Source organism: Prionailurus bengalensis, chromosome C1, assembly GCF_016509475.1.
Source record: "Prionailurus bengalensis isolate Pbe53 chromosome C1, Fcat_Pben_1.1_paternal_pri, whole genome shotgun sequence".
NCBI classification, from domain to species: Eukaryota; Metazoa; Chordata; class Mammalia; order Carnivora; family Felidae; genus Prionailurus; species Prionailurus bengalensis.
Window position 1 is genome coordinate 192,177,232 of NC_057345.1, and position 18,327 is coordinate 192,195,558.

General features: G+C 38.4%; 1 protein-coding gene across 2 annotated transcripts in view; it reads left to right on the top strand.

Annotated features, from left to right (window-relative positions):
* The window catches only part of PARD3B (par-3 family cell polarity regulator beta), a 1,020,722-nt gene that overhangs the window by 845,334 nt on the left and 157,061 nt on the right, over positions 1-18,327 (top strand). For both annotated transcript variants that reach the window (XM_043577601.1, XM_043577602.1), the window contains exon 20: positions 11,884-12,186. In XM_043577601.1, the coding sequence (XP_043433536.1) occupies positions 11,884-12,186 (303 nt within the window). The remainder of the gene's footprint in view (positions 1-11,883; positions 12,187-18,327) is intronic.

The window sequence follows — 18,327 nt, forward strand, 5'->3', positions numbered from 1 at the left end:
CCATCACCAAAAAGATCGACCAGGCATTGCTGATCTGGAAGTACTTTTCATAAACAGGAAATGTGGGGAGTGGAAGAATAAGTTTAATCACGACACAAAGAAGCAAACAAATCTAGCATGCGGGACCACCTACAGGACAATCTGCCTGGTGTCTGCAACAATTCAGTGGCATGGAACAATTAAAAAGGAAAAAGAATATAGTTCTTTACAGGAAATGAGACTTAAGAGACGTAAGCAGATGTAATGTGTGGATAGTTTTGGAGCCTGGTCCAAATAAATCCACTGAGAAAGAGACATTTTTTAGGCACTCGGGGAAATTCGTTTATGAACTAGGTTTTTAGATGACATTAAGGAATATTGTTAATTTTCAAGTGGATAATGGCATCGTTGTTATAAAATGTTAATGATTTTTTGTGATATGTTTTCTCAAGTATATAGAGAATAAGTGACTAGGATTTGCCTTCAAAATACTTAGCGAAAAACAAATTTTTAAAGAAAAATTAGATAAAAATGTGGTAACATCTTTATAGAACAAAGAACGGGATAATAAGTATATGGAGGTTCATTGTACTATACTCTGTACTTTGGGGTAGCTGAAAACTTTCACTATATACATTTTTTAAATGTGATCATGTTTAGGGGCACCTGGGTGGCTTAGTCAGTTGAGCATCTGACTTTGGCTCAGGTCATGATCTCGCAGTCTGTGAGTTCGAGCCCCGTGTCGGGCTCTGTGCTGACCGCTCAGAGCCTGGAGCCTGCTTTGGGTTCTGTTTCTCCCTCTCTCTCTCTGTTCCTCCCCCACGCACACTCTGTCTCTCTTTCTCAAAAATAAACAAACATGAAAAAAACTGTAATGTGATCATGTTTAGATTGTTTGTACCTAATATAAATGAAAGAAACATTCATACTGAAGTCAAGCACCTAGGTGGAATTCAAAACTCTGTTTCCTGCCACTTACCAAATATACAGTCTCTGACAAAACACCTAACCTTTCTGAACGTCAGTTTCCTCATCTCTAAAATTGAGACTTGTGTGCCTTGTGAGAAGTGAGTTCTATAATCATGGGAAAATTCATCATAAATACTATTGATATATGTTCTTCCTGCTGGATAGATGAAATATGAGCTAGGATCGGCTCTTCTTTGCTAACCTCCCTGATTTGGAGTGTTTGAAGAACAACCTTGTTTACAGGATTTTTCTAAAAATTCAGTTTTATTTTTAGCTCATAGATCCAACCAGTTCTTACCATCTCCACTGCTACACCTTCATCCAAGCCACCATCTCTCATCTGGGTTATTCTGATAACCCCCAACTGGTCTTCATGGCTTTTTTCTCACCCCACACCCCCACGACCTTCCCAGCTATAGCAGTCAAAGAGATTTCCTTTAACATGTAGTCAGATCATATGGCTTCTTTGCTTGAAACGTGCCATTGGCTTCCTACCTCACTGAGAGTGAAGGCCAAAAGCTTTAGCGTAGACGTCAAGGCCCTACATGATCTAGGCTCTAATTTCCTCCCTGGCCCTCTGACTCCTCACTCTCTTACATTGACCTCCTTGCCTGCCTCAGGGCCTTTGTATTTGCTGTCCCCTCTGACTGAGATATACTTCCCAATTATTTGTGAACATTTTACCCTCCTCTTCAAGCCTTTAACTTAATATTTCCACATATTACTCTACCACATATTTAAATGTGTAACCTTGCCACTCTATCCCTCAACATTCCTAACACCTTTCCCTATTTTATTTTCCTCTATAGCACTTATTGCCATCTGACATTATTTTTTATTTTGCCTGGTTAATTTGTTGCCTGTTTCTGCCTCCCCTGACTAGAGTATAAATTCTATAAAGGCAAGGATTTCTATGCAGTGCTCAATCTCAGCATCAAGAACAAAACCTAAAACATGTACGTGCTCGATAAACATTTATTGAATGATGAATGCAGAAACCTGTGATAGACTCAAAACAAGTTGTCTGGTCTTTGGAGAATGTGTTTATGGATCAATAAGAATGATATGTACTTATCAAAATCAATAGCTGGCTTATAAATTGGTACTTTAGAAGTGTTCAAATTGCTTGAAAAGAGGATGTGTTTCCTTACGCAGTTAGAATATTTTCCCAGCAATCACTGTCTTAATTGTCTTAATTTGTTATGATAACAATTATTTTTAGGTAATGTCTTTAAAAGAGAAAGAATTCTATATAAGTAAACTTAGAATTGAACAGTTCTAATTTGTTAGGTTCCATCACGTTTATTTTAGTTATTTATTTATTTTAATGTTTATTTTTGAGAGAAAGAGTGGAGCGGGGGGGCAGGGCACACAGAGAGAGACCCACAGAATCTGAAGCAGGCTCCAGGCTCTGAGCCATCAGCACAGAGCCTGACGTGGGTCCCGAACCCACGGACTGTGAGATCATGACCTGAGCAGAAGTTGGCCGCTTAACCTGCTGAGCCACCCAGGCACCCCGCATCACATTTATTTTAAAAGATATAAATAGCGTCATTGGCATTTTTTGCTTTAATTTTGTTTTCTGTTTTAAGTTTTTTTTAATTGGGCTATAATTTGCATACAGTGAAATATATAAGTCTCATATAAACAAAAGAATGTATTCCTTTTTTTTCAAGTTTATTTATTTTGAGAGAAAGAGAGAGTGTGAGCAGGGTAAGGGCAGAAAGATAGGGAGAGAGAGAACCCCAAGCAGGCTCTGCACGGACAGCACAGGGATTGATCTCACAAACTGTGAGATCACGATGTGAGATCATGACCTGAGCCGAAATCAAGAGTCAGACCAAGGCTCAGTCGACCGAGCCACCCAGGTGCCCCAACAGAAGAATGTATTCTATTTTGATGAATGTATTTCAAGATACAGAATATTTCTCTCACCCAAGAATGCTTCCCATTCCCATGCCTTTCCCTGTTCAGTGCATCCCCCACTTCAGGAATGAACTGATCTCATTTCTATCACCATAGGATGGCTTTGCCTAAGCTAGAATTTCTTACAATTGAAATCAGGTAGTAAGTTTATGTGTGTGTATATTCAGCTTCTTTCACTGAGCATGATAACTTTGAGATTCATCCCTGTTGTTATTTCAGTAGCTTTTTTTGTTGTTGTTGCTATTGCTGATTTACAGTCTGTCATATGAACACATCATTGTTTGGTTATCCATTCTCCTGCTAATGGACATCTGAGTTATTTCCATTTCTTGCCATGATGAATAAGGCTGCTACCTCACACTCTTTAAGGATTTCTGTGGACCTCTGTTATGGTTTCTCTTGTGTATCTGAGAGGTGAATTGTTAGGTCATGTGCATGTCTAGTTTTATAAGGGGCTCCCAGATCTTTTTCCAAAAGGATTCTGTTATTTTCCAACAGCTGTGTACAAAAGTTCTGGATGCTCCTCATCTTTTCCAACGTTTGGTGTTGTCATTCTTCTTCATTTTGATAAGGGTATCTCATTGTGGCTTTAATTTGCCTTTCTCTAATGACTTCTAACATTCAGTGTATCTTTATTTGCTTAGTAGGCATTTCTAGATCTTCCTTTGTAAAGTATCTGTTTATATCTTTTGCCCAGTTCTAATTGGGTCATTTTTCCTTTTGTTACTAAGTTGCAAGTAGTTTTAGTATTTTTTATATAAATCCTTGGTTAGATATGTGTGTCACATATGTCTTCTCTCATTTGCCAATCATTTTCCTCATGCTTTTTAATGAGAAGTTTTTAATTTTGGTGAAGTTCAACTTAACCAATTTTTTCTTCTATGACCCACGCTTTCTTTCCTTTCCAAGAACTATTTGTCTACCCCAAGGTTGTAAGGATATTCTCCTTTATTTGTTCTAGTAGCTTTATTGTTGTAGCCCTTATGTTCAGGCTTATCTTCCATCTTGGATTGTTTTTTGTTATACTATAATGCAGGCACCAGAGTTCTTGTTTCCCTTAGAGATTTTCCAGCACCACTTGCTGAGAGATTCTCCCTTCTAAATCAAATTGTTTCGTTATGTTTGTTATAAATCACTTCACCAAATACGTGTGGGTATATTACTGGACTCTGCCTTCTATCCCATTTGTCTATTTGTCTAACCATTGCCCCGACTACTGAAGCTTTATAGTAAGTCCTAAAGATAGTAGTGTAAATCTTCAAACTTATTCTTATTTTTCAAAATTATTTTGGCTGTTCTTTGCCCTTAACTTTCCAAATCAATTTTAAAATCACATTGTTAATTTTTGGAAAGTAAACCTGATAGGGGTTTGATTGGAAAGATGTTAATCTCTTCATTTGGATGAATTGACATTTTGCAATATTGACTCTTCTGCTCTATGAACAAAGTAGAACTTTCCATTTATTTAGATCTTCTTTAATTTGTCTCACAAGTATTTTATTGTCTTCAGTGCAGAGAACTTGCACATCTTTTGTTAAATTTATTCTTAAGTTTGTAATGTTCTTTAATCCTACTTTAAATGGTATTGTTTTCTTGATTTTATTGAGTACCTCTTCACTACTAGTATGTACAATACAATTGACTTTTCTATGTGCAACTTGTATCCTACGACATTAACGATAAAAACTATAATTCAAGAAAACTTTTCTGATAGAAGCAGTACACTTATAAGTATATATTGAAAGCATTATCCACCCAGAATGACTTTTCTAGTAAGATCATTGGACTTCAAAGAAAAGAATTTGACAAGATAAGCAAAAAGAGTAATTTATAAGAGAAATAAAATTAGATTATCATCCAACTTTTCCAATAGCATTTTGTCATAAGAAAATGATGTCACATATTTAAATACTCAAGTGGAAAGGTAGATAATTTTATATACAGCAAATGTGGCTGTGAAGTATAAAAGACACACTGTTGGGGCGCCTGGGTGGCGCAGTCGGTTAAGCGTCCGACTTCAGCCAGGTCATGATCTCGCGGTCCGGGAGTTCAAGCCCCGCGTCAGGCTCTGGGCTGATGGCTCGGAGCCTGGAGCCTGTTTCCGATTCTGTGTCTCCCTCTCTCTCTGCCCCTCCCCCGTTCATGCTCTGTCTCTCACTGTCCCAAAAATAAATAAAAAACGTTGAAAAAAAAATTTAAAAGACACACTGTTATCACCTGAAGAAACACTGTTCCATGAGTTCTTCCTGAGGAATCCAGTAGATAACTGCATATTCATTGGCATATCATTCACAACTTTTGGTCTTTATTAAATAGGTATTTATTTTAATGTATTAGTTATTTGTAGAGCTAAGATTAAATGAAAGCTGAACTAATGACAGTATGTAGCTGCTATATGCCTTAACAATGTAGATGTGATACAACTACAAAAATGTAGGGATGACAGAAAGAACATATGGAAAAGAGAAGTTTAACTCTTTTTATAATCATTTTGTTAGTGGTAGTATTTGGTATTGCTATTCTGAAACTGTTATATATGTAATACAGAGTAGAGCAAGTTGTAATCATGGGATATTTAGTTCTAGTATTCCCTGTGTCTTGAGGAGCAAGATTCTTAATGTGGAAGAAAGGAGATACATATGTAACGTAGAAATATGGCTGTAGTTGTGAAGAGAGACCCTATGGAGACCTTATCCCGCAAAGGTCAATTTCTTGACCTCAGTTGATAGTTACAATCATGTTTGCTTTAGAGCAGCTCTTAGATCCATAGATTTGTTTTGCATGACTTTCTGTATCATTGTTTCCTTTTATAATGAAAGATTAGACAAACAAATGAAAAAAGGCATAATAGGACTTTCCTCATCAAAACTTTAAATATTGAACTCATGTTACATCAACCTTAAAGAAATTTGCCAATACTGCCTACTAAATGTGTTCCTTTTGTGGGAGAAGTATGGGTGGATGACTCAAACCAGTCTGTTGCATATCAGACTTTCCCCCCAGCATGAAATAAATCATGCACTTCCATGCCCTTTTACTTGGGTCCTTCCTTCTCACTGGAGTACCTCATACCATTTCTATATCTCTCCTGTCCTCCTGGAACAAGGTGGACAGGTTCCTGCGAAATCCAGTTCACATGGGGGGCCCTGGGTGGCTCAGTGATTAGGTGTCTAAGTCTTGGAATCAGCTCAGGTCATGATCCCATGGTTTGTAGGTTTGGTCCCTGCTTCTGGCTCAACGCTGATAGCACAGAGCCTTCTTGGAAGTCTCTCTGTCTCCCTCTGTCTCAACCCCTCCCCCGCTTGCTCCTTTTCTCTCTCTTTCTCTCAAAAAAATAAACTTAAATAAAAATCCAGTCCATGTGGCACCACCTTCATGATTTTCCCTCAGAACCCTGAGGCTGAATTGACTCTGACCTCTGTACATGCAGTATCTTTGTTTTCCCGCTGAATTGTAGTTACTTGCGTATATCTCCCTGACAGTGAGTTGGGGACTGAGAATTTTTCTTTTATTTTTTTATTTCTACTATATGATCTAATATCAGTAAGTATGAGTGATAAATCAGTTATTCAGCCAAAATTAACAGAAAGAGAACTCACAGGACCCTCAAGGAGCTTATAGTCTAGTTCTGGAAGCAAAATGTCTAGAAATGAAACAAAACTCTTTTCATTTTATTTTTTTATTTTGATTTTTTTTTTTACAAAATCATAGTAACAATTACAGATTAATAGAGAATTTACTGGATATATGAGTTGAAGAGGGGAATTGTGGAGATCAATATGGAGCTGTAAATGAGTTTAAATGAATTTTAAATGAATAGAGTTTTTATTCTAGAAAGAATCGAGTCACAGATTTGATTAATGGAGAATGGGTACTCTAGGCAAAAGCAGTTGATTTGAAATGGACCAAACAAATGTTCAATGAACAGTAATTTGGAAAAAATTGTCATAACTGAGTTGATAATGGAATCATGAAAAATCAGGTTTGCAAGACAAAGGATGCCTGCTGTTGCCTGTTTAAATTTTTTTTTTTAAGTTTTGATTCACTATGACAGTCAGTATGTAGTTCTAAGGGACTTTTTTATATTTTTTAAATATTTTAAATTATCCTAAAAATGTATGGTATAAAAATTCAGATAGTGTGCCTCCAATTACATTTTCCAGAGCAATCACTGTTAGGAAATTCTTTTCTATCCTTCCAGACATTTTCTATGTATATGCAAGAATATGTAATATATCATACAAATATCTATATCTATCTTGGCACATATGTATATCTTATTTCCTTTTAGTATGGGAATAGTATGCTCATATTTTTTTAGCTGCATCATATGTCTTTCCTAGTCCCCTGTTACTGCACATTTAGGCGACTCTTCATTTTTCACTATTTTGATAGCATGTACTATGTTTTTCTTTTTTATCATATCTGGGATTCCTTAGTTACAATAAAGACATTTATTCCATTTTCATTTATTGTCATAAAAGATAAATCTAGTCATCTGACTTTATATTACTCTTTTTTACAGCTTCTCCTGTTTTCTATATGGTCGGAGTTTTGTTTTGTCCATCCCTCTTCTGATAATTTGTTGTTTGAGTAGCTTTTTCTTGTAGTAATATTTAGTATATACCACATCCTCTATTTCCTGATTTATCAACTTTCAACAGTAACTACTGATCCCTACTCTAAAAAGTGAGGGAATGAATACACTGTCTCCTAACATCCTTATTGATTTCTGACTTTCACTAATGATTATCATGTTTATATTGCCAGCATTTATCATATTTGTGTTTTTCCATAATTATGCTGCTACAAATGTTTACCCTTAATGTGAGGTTAAGGTCCTGCTCACCATCACACCTGTCATTCCACAGCTTTATCGAGTTGACTTCCTCATTTTGATTCAATTTTGGTTGACTGATTATAATTGTTAAGTAGTTTTTCACAACAGGTCAACAAGCTATAGTCCCTTGAGTTTTGAAATGTTTGAGAATGTTTTTCGTTGGGCTTTATTTATGTTTGAGGCTAGCCTCAGTTTGCCTGAATTTTTAGAAGACTTGATTCTTCTCCTTCTGGAAATAATACTTATGCATACTACATGCATTAGTAACCCCTAATATTTTCTCTTTTATCGTATTTAATTTTTTCAAAAGCTTGTTATGACCCATTAAATTAATTTCATATTATATAGTGTTTAAATAATACTTATAGTGTTAGAGGACATGGAGGGCATAGAGATCTAAGGTCACTGGTAGATAGCTTCAATTCCATATGTTCTTCCAAAATATCTTCTTGCCACATCTGCCGGGTGCATGCCCGGGGGGCTTGTTTTCCATGGTCTTCCATTTTGGGAGAGCAGATCAATTTGAAAGAGATCAGCTTCCTTAGAGAAGCCTCTTAGATTATTGGTTTTATTTTGATGAGTTTGTGTTTGTTTATCTCTGCTCTGCTAATTCTGCCTTTCAGCTACAAAATAGGTTGGAGCTTCTTTTCTCTTCTCTCCTTTTACTCCATGAAGGTTCTTCAGTGTAGGACAAAATATATGTCCCAGAGGAAATATCAATCTTCTAGCTCCACCTCTCCTCCAAGCTTAATTCGGCACCTCACAAAGATTTACCCCTCAATTCCAGGATCTTACACTAGCCTTCAAACTATATTTTTTCTGAATGAAAGTTTGTTGTCTGTAGTCGTCTGGACTCTGGATCTTACTTTCAGTGAAATGTGTACCCTGCTAGAGACAGAGGCATGTATCAGCTCTTGATGTACTCCCTCTTTTGGGGTGAGTCCAAATTTCATTGCATGGTGTAAGATTATGGTCATTCTCTAATTCTACTGTAGATGAAATTTCCTTCCCAATTTCTCAATTTGCTTGTTCATTTAGAGTTTGAGGGAGGGAAATAAAGTAACCATACTCTTACTCCATCATTTACTATAATCTATTGTTAGAAATCCTTGATCTGACAGAGATATGATGTAAATGGTCTTTAGGGAAGCTTATCCAACAGTCTTATAAGGCAGATATTAAAGCATTATAAGATAATACACCAAAAAAAATGTTAGAATAATCTAGGCTAGCACAGTCCAAGAAAACATTCTGCAATGATGGAATTAGTCTATATCTATCTACAGTGTCTGGTATAGTAGTCATGAGCCACATGTGGCTATAGAGCACTTGGAATGTGGTTTATGAAACTGAGAAAGTGAATTTTAAATTTCAGTTCACTGTAGTTAATTCTAATTTAAATGTTTATAGCATCATGTGGTAGTGGCCACCATATTGGACAGTACACAGGTAGGCACTGTGTACTTCAGGCTTTATATATTAAGCCTGAATACTAGAGTTTGATGAAAGAAATGGAAACAAAAGAGGGTATCCAAGAGTTATAATGGAAACAAGAAACAACAATGCTTTTGCAAGGAAAGAGAGAAAAGAAATTTAAGTAATTCAAAGGCACTGTGCTGGGGAGAATGGGAAAGCCGATGGTACCATCCAATAAAAAGGACATACGATCAAGAGCTATTTTGAAAAATAGATATTTTAACAGGTTGAGGTCCCAGTGATATGGAGACCTCTAAGTGGAAATGATAATAAACAATTAGAATTCTCACACCGAATTAGGGCAGAGAGAGGTCAGAACTACCAAAAACAAACAAAACAAAACAAAACAAAACAAAAATCCATTTCCTTGACATTTCTCTCTGGACAGAGTCTCTTCTGCCTCCATACACCCCTTTTCAGATTGCCTTGTCCTCCCCCACATGGAGAGACCCTGACATATGGCATAATAATGGCGGTTCAGAAAAATTGCTATTTTACCTACTGAGTGATTAATATGAAATTAGTTACTGAAACAGTGTTGCAGAGAGGATCAAGGAGAAATTTAGTTTTGTTTTAGAAAGAAAAAATACAAGATAAAATACTGCTTTGCATACACAGAGTACTTTTCATCTGAGAATCTTTCCATACCCAGAGTCTAATTAATGAGAAAACCTCCAAGAAAGGGAAGCGATGAGATAAGGGGCACAGATACCGGTGTCCTATTTCTGTGACTTTTAAAAATCACGCTTGCTGTTTTCTTCTTTCATTAATGCACAAGTGGAGCTTTATGCAGCCTCCATGAGATGTTCATCTTTCTACTGAATGATTCCTCATGAAATCTCATGAAAGCATCGCACTTAGGAGGCATGGTAACCACACAGAACCCCACCCCCTGACTTTATTGATGTCCTGCGCTCTCTTTGCCATGGAAATTCATCCCTATCATCATAGTGCAGCGAATGTTCTCTGATAATCCCGTCTGCACTGTCCCTGAGAGGACAGTTTTGTTGCAGAATAGAGCGAGTTATCTTCTTTATAAAAAATTATTCAAAACAAACATCCATGAACCTAGGACTAACCTGCATTGAAAGGGGACCGGCAGGCCTTCTTAACAGGTACCCTACCGTGTAATCTCCCTTTCATCTTCATTCAGAATCCCTTGGAGATTCAAGCTCCTCTTTACAAAAATATAAATTCTTCTAATTACTTATGTGTAGGGCACATGATTTGACCTAGTCAAAAGAGATATGCAGCAATGTATCCTGACATTTATTTTCATCTGTTGTGGCTTGAGATGGATGCTGGATTTTTGTCCTATACCTTCTTCTTCTTCATGTTGTTGTTTTTCCTTGCCTTCTCTCCACTGGATAGGGGGAGGGAGGGAAGCCATTCTGCCAAAAGAGAAAATGCCTTGAAAGATAAAGATAATAAACAAAGCTAGCTGCCACGTGCAAACATAGGTGTTTTTGCTTGAAGAGGAGAAGATACCGAAAGAGCTCAGTTTTGTTTTGTTTTTAATTCATCCAAGCTTTCTATAAATGTACCCAGGCATGTACAGATCTTTCACTTCTAGCCCGCGGCCCTCTCATATTCTCAGAGCCCAGGCTTGTCCCCATCATTTCTTGAGTTCTGGCTTTTGCTGCCTGAGCCAGCATCGCCTGGCTTCTCCCGTCCTGTATGCATGCAGTGCACTGGGTTTGCCCAGTGATGTAAGGTTCTGTTCGTTCCTCGTTAGCACAGTACACCTCCTGACACCGTCAGATCACCATTGTCCAATAAGATGCCACAGTGACCTTTGCGTTTTAACACGCAACTGAGAATTCAGGAGAGCTGATCTAACACTTTCCAGACTAAATGTCACATTCTTAAAATTCAGATGGATTTGGAATCCACCTAGGTTTATTTTTTGCTTCCATTGCCAGCAGTCTACACAGCACACTGATTAGTAGTAGCATTTTGTAATATCACTTAAGGCTTGAGCGCTGTGGAATTCTGCCAGTAATGTTTAATTCACTTATATGTGCCAATTCATCTCTGTCAGGAGCCTATTAATTTCTTCACTATTTTACTCTGTCCCTAGCCCCTATATAATGAGGCACAATGATCCCCATTTGTGTAACCAAAAAACTTAGAATCTCTCATAAATTACCTCTGATCCCACTGCTTTTAGTGACCAGAAAGCCTCTGTATTTCTTTTTCATATTTAAATCAATTTTGCTAAGCTCTTTTCCTTAAAGGAATACACTAGAATTCTAGGGTACCAAATGGTGAAATCACAACCCAAGTATACGATTCTGATGGGCTCTTTAACATGCATCCCTCTCCCAAGGAAGACTTCCATAATATCACACCACAGATGTACTGTTCCCCCAGGCACATCCCATTTGTAGGAAGGGAATTTTCATGAAAATCAGCCTCTGACTCTGCTATCAGCCCAGTCATCAGTGGGCCAGATGTCAAAATACCTATAGCATTGCTGTAGAAGTAAAGACCCGCAACAAATAAAAGTCAGAGATAAAAAATTAACCCCATGGATATTCTGTTGGCGTTTCTACATGGTGTGAATTTGGGTTAACAGGAGAGTAGCAGCTAAGTGACTGATTAGGAGGAATCAACATAGATTCAGGAGAGTCTATCATATTACAACATGAAATTCACATATGTCTCTGCTATGTGTTCTACTTTTTTTTCAGGATTGGAGCAAAACACCAGGAGCTAAGGGAAAAGCAGGCAAGAGGTCTTATTGATTATGCTACTGGTGGAATTGGATCACTGCATGATATGGACGATGATGAAATGGACCCCAATTACGCCAGAGTGAACCACTTCCGGGAACCATGTGCATCAGCAAATGTCTACAGGTCACCATCTCCACCTCGGGCTGGACCACTGGGTTACCCACGGGATGGCCGTCCACTGTCTCCAGAGAGAGACCACTTAGAGGGTCTCTATGCCAAAGTCAACAAACCATACCATCCACCGATGCCAGTTGACAGGTAATATAACTTACTAGAAGACAAATACAGTTTTAATTCAGTACGTTTCAAATCATCTCTACTGCTGAAGCAGATAAAAATATGTCTTTTAATCTATTAAAACTGAAATGGCATAGGACTCTTGATAAGAGCTATGCTTTGACCTGCCCGTAAGGTATCAGCCATCAAAAATAAAACCAAATAGCCAGTTATAAGGCGGCATGAATGGATAGCTGTCATTGAGTTCATGGTGCAACAGAGAGCAGTTTTTGAATGAATATTGTGACAGAGGACTAATGATGAAAACTTGGAGGGACATTTACCTGTCTCCTAAAAGTCCTACTGTGAAAGACTTATTCAGGAAGATGGCCTGACCCTGGGAGGTGAGGAGTCAGAGAAAAGAATGGTGACTTCTGTGTAGGTATAATGGAGCTAGAATTACAGACAGCCGCACAGGTGCAGAGAACCTTGAAAAGTAAGGTTGGGATTTTACACTCAAGGAAAATGTGATCCCGTATAGATTTTCATGGATGATCAGAGGTAGAAAAGGAGATAATCTTAGCAATAGGAGTTTGATGAAGTAGAGAAAGATAAGAGGTGACAAGGCCAAGGATCTTTAGGCTTAGCAGCTAAGGAAAGGGATAATAAGACCATCTGTCAGTACAATTGAAGTAGGTAGGAAAGAAGATGATTTCAAGCCCACCTCCTGCCAAAAATAAAATGTCTCATCTCTTGAAACGCTGATATAAGAGAGTTTTAGTCAATATACGTTGTTAGGTGACCCCTGGAATTACACGCGCAAGGAACGAGTTGACTGACCTTGGTCTAATGGGGCTGTAGCTTGAATTCTGGAGGGAGGAGGTGAGGGGGAAGGGTGGCGGACACAAAGAACTCTCATTCTAGATGAAAAAAAGACTTGTTTTCCAGATTTCTTTTGGTCCTGACAACCACCCAGTCCCTATTAGTAACCAGCTTTTGTGTGATAGCATGATATATTGCATCTGTTTACCGTTTACATTTCCCCAGCTGGGTGATATTATGCACTTTCAATTAGGTTGGGGAGAGGAAGGGAAATCATGGCATTTTTATGCAGACTGTAAAGTGTAGCTTCACAAGACTGATTACCTTTCAGAGCCTTTCCAATAACCAAGTGGGAAGGAAGGAGCAATTTTTAATCCTTACTGTCAAGCTTCCAGGTTGATAGTATTAAAGAAAGATGGTCAAGTTTTTTCTTTGGGATAAAATGAAAATATAAATTCCTATGACTGTGTGAGACAGCCCTGATAACTAAACTGTTAATTCAAACGACTGATTAAGAGTTGGCCTTTTCTCCTAAGCTTTCATATACGGCTGAATTTTTATCATGTAAATGATAATACCACTCATGAGCCTCCTCTGGCCCAGACCAAAGCCAATCTCACTTTCCCTAAATCAAACTGGTCTTCATAGCAATCCCCTTTGCATACGTCCACTGCTAGAATCCCAGCACAGAGGGCCTGTTTCTAGGAACATCCAAAGCCAATATTCCCCTGTACTAATTCCATGGAAATAAACGCGAGGCATTCTATTAAAAAAAAGTTCACTGGCCAAATGCGTATGAAGAATTCTGGGTTAAGCCACAATGAGCAGGTTTTCTTACTGCAGTCTTCATATCCCCAATATGCTAATATGCATTGTAAGCCTCTAAAAAGGAGCATACAACAATCAGCACTAACTTTCCAAATTGTTGTCCCCGCACGCTTATTTTTTTTCCCAGATCTTATGGTTATTCTTTGGAATACAAAGAGACTCTATCCTAAGCCAATTTTCACCATTGAGATTTGACCGGTAAATACATTTCTTAGGGTAATGTTAACTGTAGCCAGTGTAGAATAATATGAAAAAATATTATTTACTCCCCAACCCAGAGATATGTATAGGTGATAGTCTTTCCTTTGGCTCTGACCCCATTGTATTAATAAATGATCTGAAGCTCTGTCTTCAGTGGAGTTTCAGTCACTTGTCATATTTTTGGATAATAGATCAAAGTATGACTCTTTATACCAGAATTATCTTTATTCTGCTCTTCTCTTTCGTTGTATCTAAAGATTGTTCTGCTCCCTGTTCTTTAAGTGTTAAAACAAGCAGTTTTTGTCTTGGCACACAATAAGCGCTCGATAACACTAGCTGGTATCATCATCATTGTTATTAATATTATTGTCCTTTATCAGTGAAATTCTCAACTTTCCTGATATGCCTGGAGCCAGGCGAGTCTACGAGGAGAGTGTCTATTAGCAGGAACCATGAGTTGCAAACCTACCCTTATGTACAGTTAGAGGCATGTCATTTGTTTTGTCATCTCTTTGGTCTTTCATTCAACAGACACTCATTTGGCATCTACTGTGTTCCGGCTACTGTAGTAAGTTCTAGGGAAGATACAAAGATGACTAAGAAATGGCGCCAGTCCAGAGGAAGTCGTATTCTAGTTAGAAGGAGATCAACACGTATGGAAATAGATCGTTGCAACATAATGTAAATAGAGGAGGAAGCTTTTCTAACTCTGCTGGTCAGGAAGGGTCTTCAAAAGGAAGTGATATTTGGACTGACTCTAGAAAGATTAGTAAATATTGACTCCATCCAATAGAAAAATTGTTTTCTTCTATAAAAGAATTAGGACATACAAGGTTAAAGTGGCCTGAAACAGCATGGCATAGTAGGGAAGTTCAGAAGCATCCTGAACATGGAGTGTGGATGGGAAAGAAAGTAATATGAATAGGAAGTGAGTCTGGAGAGCAGGTTAGAGCCATGTTATAAATGAATAGGTTCTATCTTATGTTCACATCTCTTGATTGGTAGTAGCTGTCTGGAAATCTGTGATAAGAAGGGCTCTGAAGTTATACTTAAATCATAGTGTCAACGCAGGGTTCCAGAGGATGAATGGAAGATGTGTGCAATAGGTATTTATATATTGGCTAATCCCATGGACAGTGGGAGCCATCAAGTGTCATAATTGGGGAATGAGCTGATAGTTTTGTACTTGGAGAAAATAGCTCTGCCAGTTTGATGGCAGACAAAATGGAAGATGGTTAGACTCTGAGACAAATTAAAATATGATTACAGCATTGGAAGATGGGAAGGGCATGGAATAAGAAAGTGGCATTGGATACAGGAGAAAATAAGAAACAGTCCAAAACTTTGGTTTCAAACTAAGAGAAAGATGTTTAGCAGAGACCAGAGAAGTGAGGCTTCCAAATACTTCAGAGAGATCAGTAAAAAGAGAAATAAAGAGAGGATTTAGGAAATAGCCACTAAGAGGTCTTCAATTAATTTAGAACAATTTCAGCAGCTAGATAGGAGCAGAGAGAAATTGCAATGTGATGAGAATTGATAAGGTGGTAAGAACGTAGCAAGGTTGGTGAAAAAGAGAGCATTGATGTTATAAGATGGAAAAGTGGGGGCATGCTTGGGTGGCTCGGTTGGTTAAGCGTCCAACTCTTGATCTTGGCTCAGGTCATGATCTCACGGTTCAGGAGACTGAGCCTACGTCAGACTCCACACTGACGGTGCAGTGCCTGCTTGGGGTTCTTTCTCCCTCTCTCTCTCTACCCCTCCCCTGCTTACACACATATGCGCTTGCTCGCACTCTCTCTCTCTCTCTCTCTCTCTCTCTCTCTCTCTCAAAATAAATAAGTAAACATTTTTTTTAAAAAGATGGAAAAGGTTGCAGCTTTGAAGTTCCTTACATAATAGGACAATAGACCCTTGAACAATTCAGGGGTTAGGGGCACTGAGCCCCACACAGTTGAAAATCTGTGTACAACTTTGACTCCCCCAAAACTTAACTACTAATAGCCTACTGTTGACCAAAAATCTTACCAATAACATATCCAATTAACACATTTTATATTTTATATGTATTACATACTACATTCTTACAACCAAGTAAGCTAGAGGGAAAAATGTTGAGAAAATACATTTATAGTACTGTACTCTTTTTTAAAAATCTGTGTATAAGTGGACCCACACAGCTCAAGCAAGTGTTGTTCAAGGGTCAAGCACATTTCAGAGTTAACCAGAGAATTCAGCGGCCATCCAGAATAACTTTCTAACATTATCATTGTAGAAACTGAGGCTTGGAAAAGTTGAATGACTTGCTCATGTCACACACATAGCATGGAGTTAGGACTTTATTCTAGATTTCTTTGTATTATACAGCCTTCTTTTCCCTACCCCACACCACTATATAGACCCGTACTCTCATTTCCTACTTAAGGAAACCAGATAGGTGGATTGGCACCCATTAGTCTCCCGGCATGCTAATGGCAGGTTAAATCTCGGGCTTTGGAATGACACTGACCTTAGTTCAATCCTCTTCCAGGTAGTATTGCATGATTTCCAGTGAGTTAACTTTTCTGAGATGCTGTGTCTCATCTTCATGCATGTAATTCAACAAACCTGAGAGTTCATCAGGGAACAAGGAGGAAGATGGGTACCTTTCTAGAGCTTACAGTCCAGTGGAGGCTACAAGGATGTACACATGCAATGAGAGCACAGCGTGAAAACGTACTACTTATGGGAAACACAGGGCAACTGCTGCAGCTGGAGCTGGTGGGTGGGAGGCATAGAGAACGGTGTAGGGGTGAGAAAAACCATGGTATGTTAGAGGAACTACAAGAAGCTCAATAAAATAGAAACCTGAGTGAGAGAGTAAATGGCAAGAGATAAAAATGGGCAGGTCCGAGAGCTGGGCAAAAGGCCGATGATACACCTTGCTGGGGATTTTGGACTCTGTCCTGAGATGTGGGGCCGGGGTAGAGCAGGGAAAGCCTCCCTTAATGTGATACACATCCTGTGCTTGAACCTACTATTAAATGGCAATTTACCCTCCCCTCCTTATTTGCAAAAGGTGGATTATCATAACAGCCTTACATGTTATGATGATTAAATGCAATCTTACATTTTGCATTTTTTGGTATCTCTATATAAAACTTCTATCTGTCCGTGTCTCTCTACGTCACAGAAACATGTCATATGTGTGGCCCACAGTGGCTTTCCAATAGGGACAACTAGCTTCCGCTTTTACCTCCCTGCTTCTCAAGGCTTGGCCCTGAATCTTCAGGCTTTCTAAGAACAACTTGGCTTAGAAAGGATTCTTCTCTAAATGATGGTGGCTAAACACAGTCCCTACCACTATGACAGAATCATCAGACTGGGTTTTCATGGCCCTGCTTCTTTCGGGATTTGAATACCGCAGGGGTTAAGTCCTGTCTCCACATGCCTGACAGCTACTTGGGGTAGAATGTGTTGGTTTCTCACTGAGACACCAGTGATTGGAGGGCTCCCACAATATATGAACATTAAGGCTTTGTATTTGAGTGAGCTTAGAATAGTCCCAGGCATGTAAGGGACTGACACGGCTGCAGTTTTGCATTCATTCACATGATTCCTTGACATTCTTTACTAGAGGTTGCCAAATATCTTTGATCACATACCCTAACAGTAAAAATACTTTTGGGTGTTACTCCTCAAAATGTGGGCACTTGTTTCTAAGTGATATATTCGTACTTACCCTACTAATGATATTCTATGCATTATAGATTATATTATAAAATATAGGAATTAATGAAAGAATGAGATTTTTTTGGCCATGAATAATGGCTCTGTTTTCATTCTCACCTCAGATATACACACAGCCCACTTTGGAGACCACTGGTCTCAACTCCAGGCTCCATAAGGATACGGACCTTGCATGCCTTGGTTCACCATCATCTCCTCAGTCCCTAGATCAGTCTGTACTCAGTAAATAGTTTTAGAATGAATGAATGAATGAATGAATGAATCATTTGACAGAATCTTAGAGTTGAATGGGACTTTAGGGGGTCAAGTCTCACATCCCATCCATCAGAGGCATCTTCTCCACAAAATCCCTCACCGGATGTCATTTCACCTGTATTGTCTTCCTTACAGGGACAGAAATTCATGAGACATCCTTTTTTTCTTTCAGATTACTCTAATTGATGTAGAAGTGCTCACTTTGTCTCTACCCAAATGCTGTCTCCATGCAACATTTACTATAAATCCTGAGTTGACCTTCCTGGACACAGAATCTAAGCCTCATTAGTAGTTCTTCCTTCAGATATTTGAAGTGACTGTTATGACCACCTTCATTAACAAACATTTACT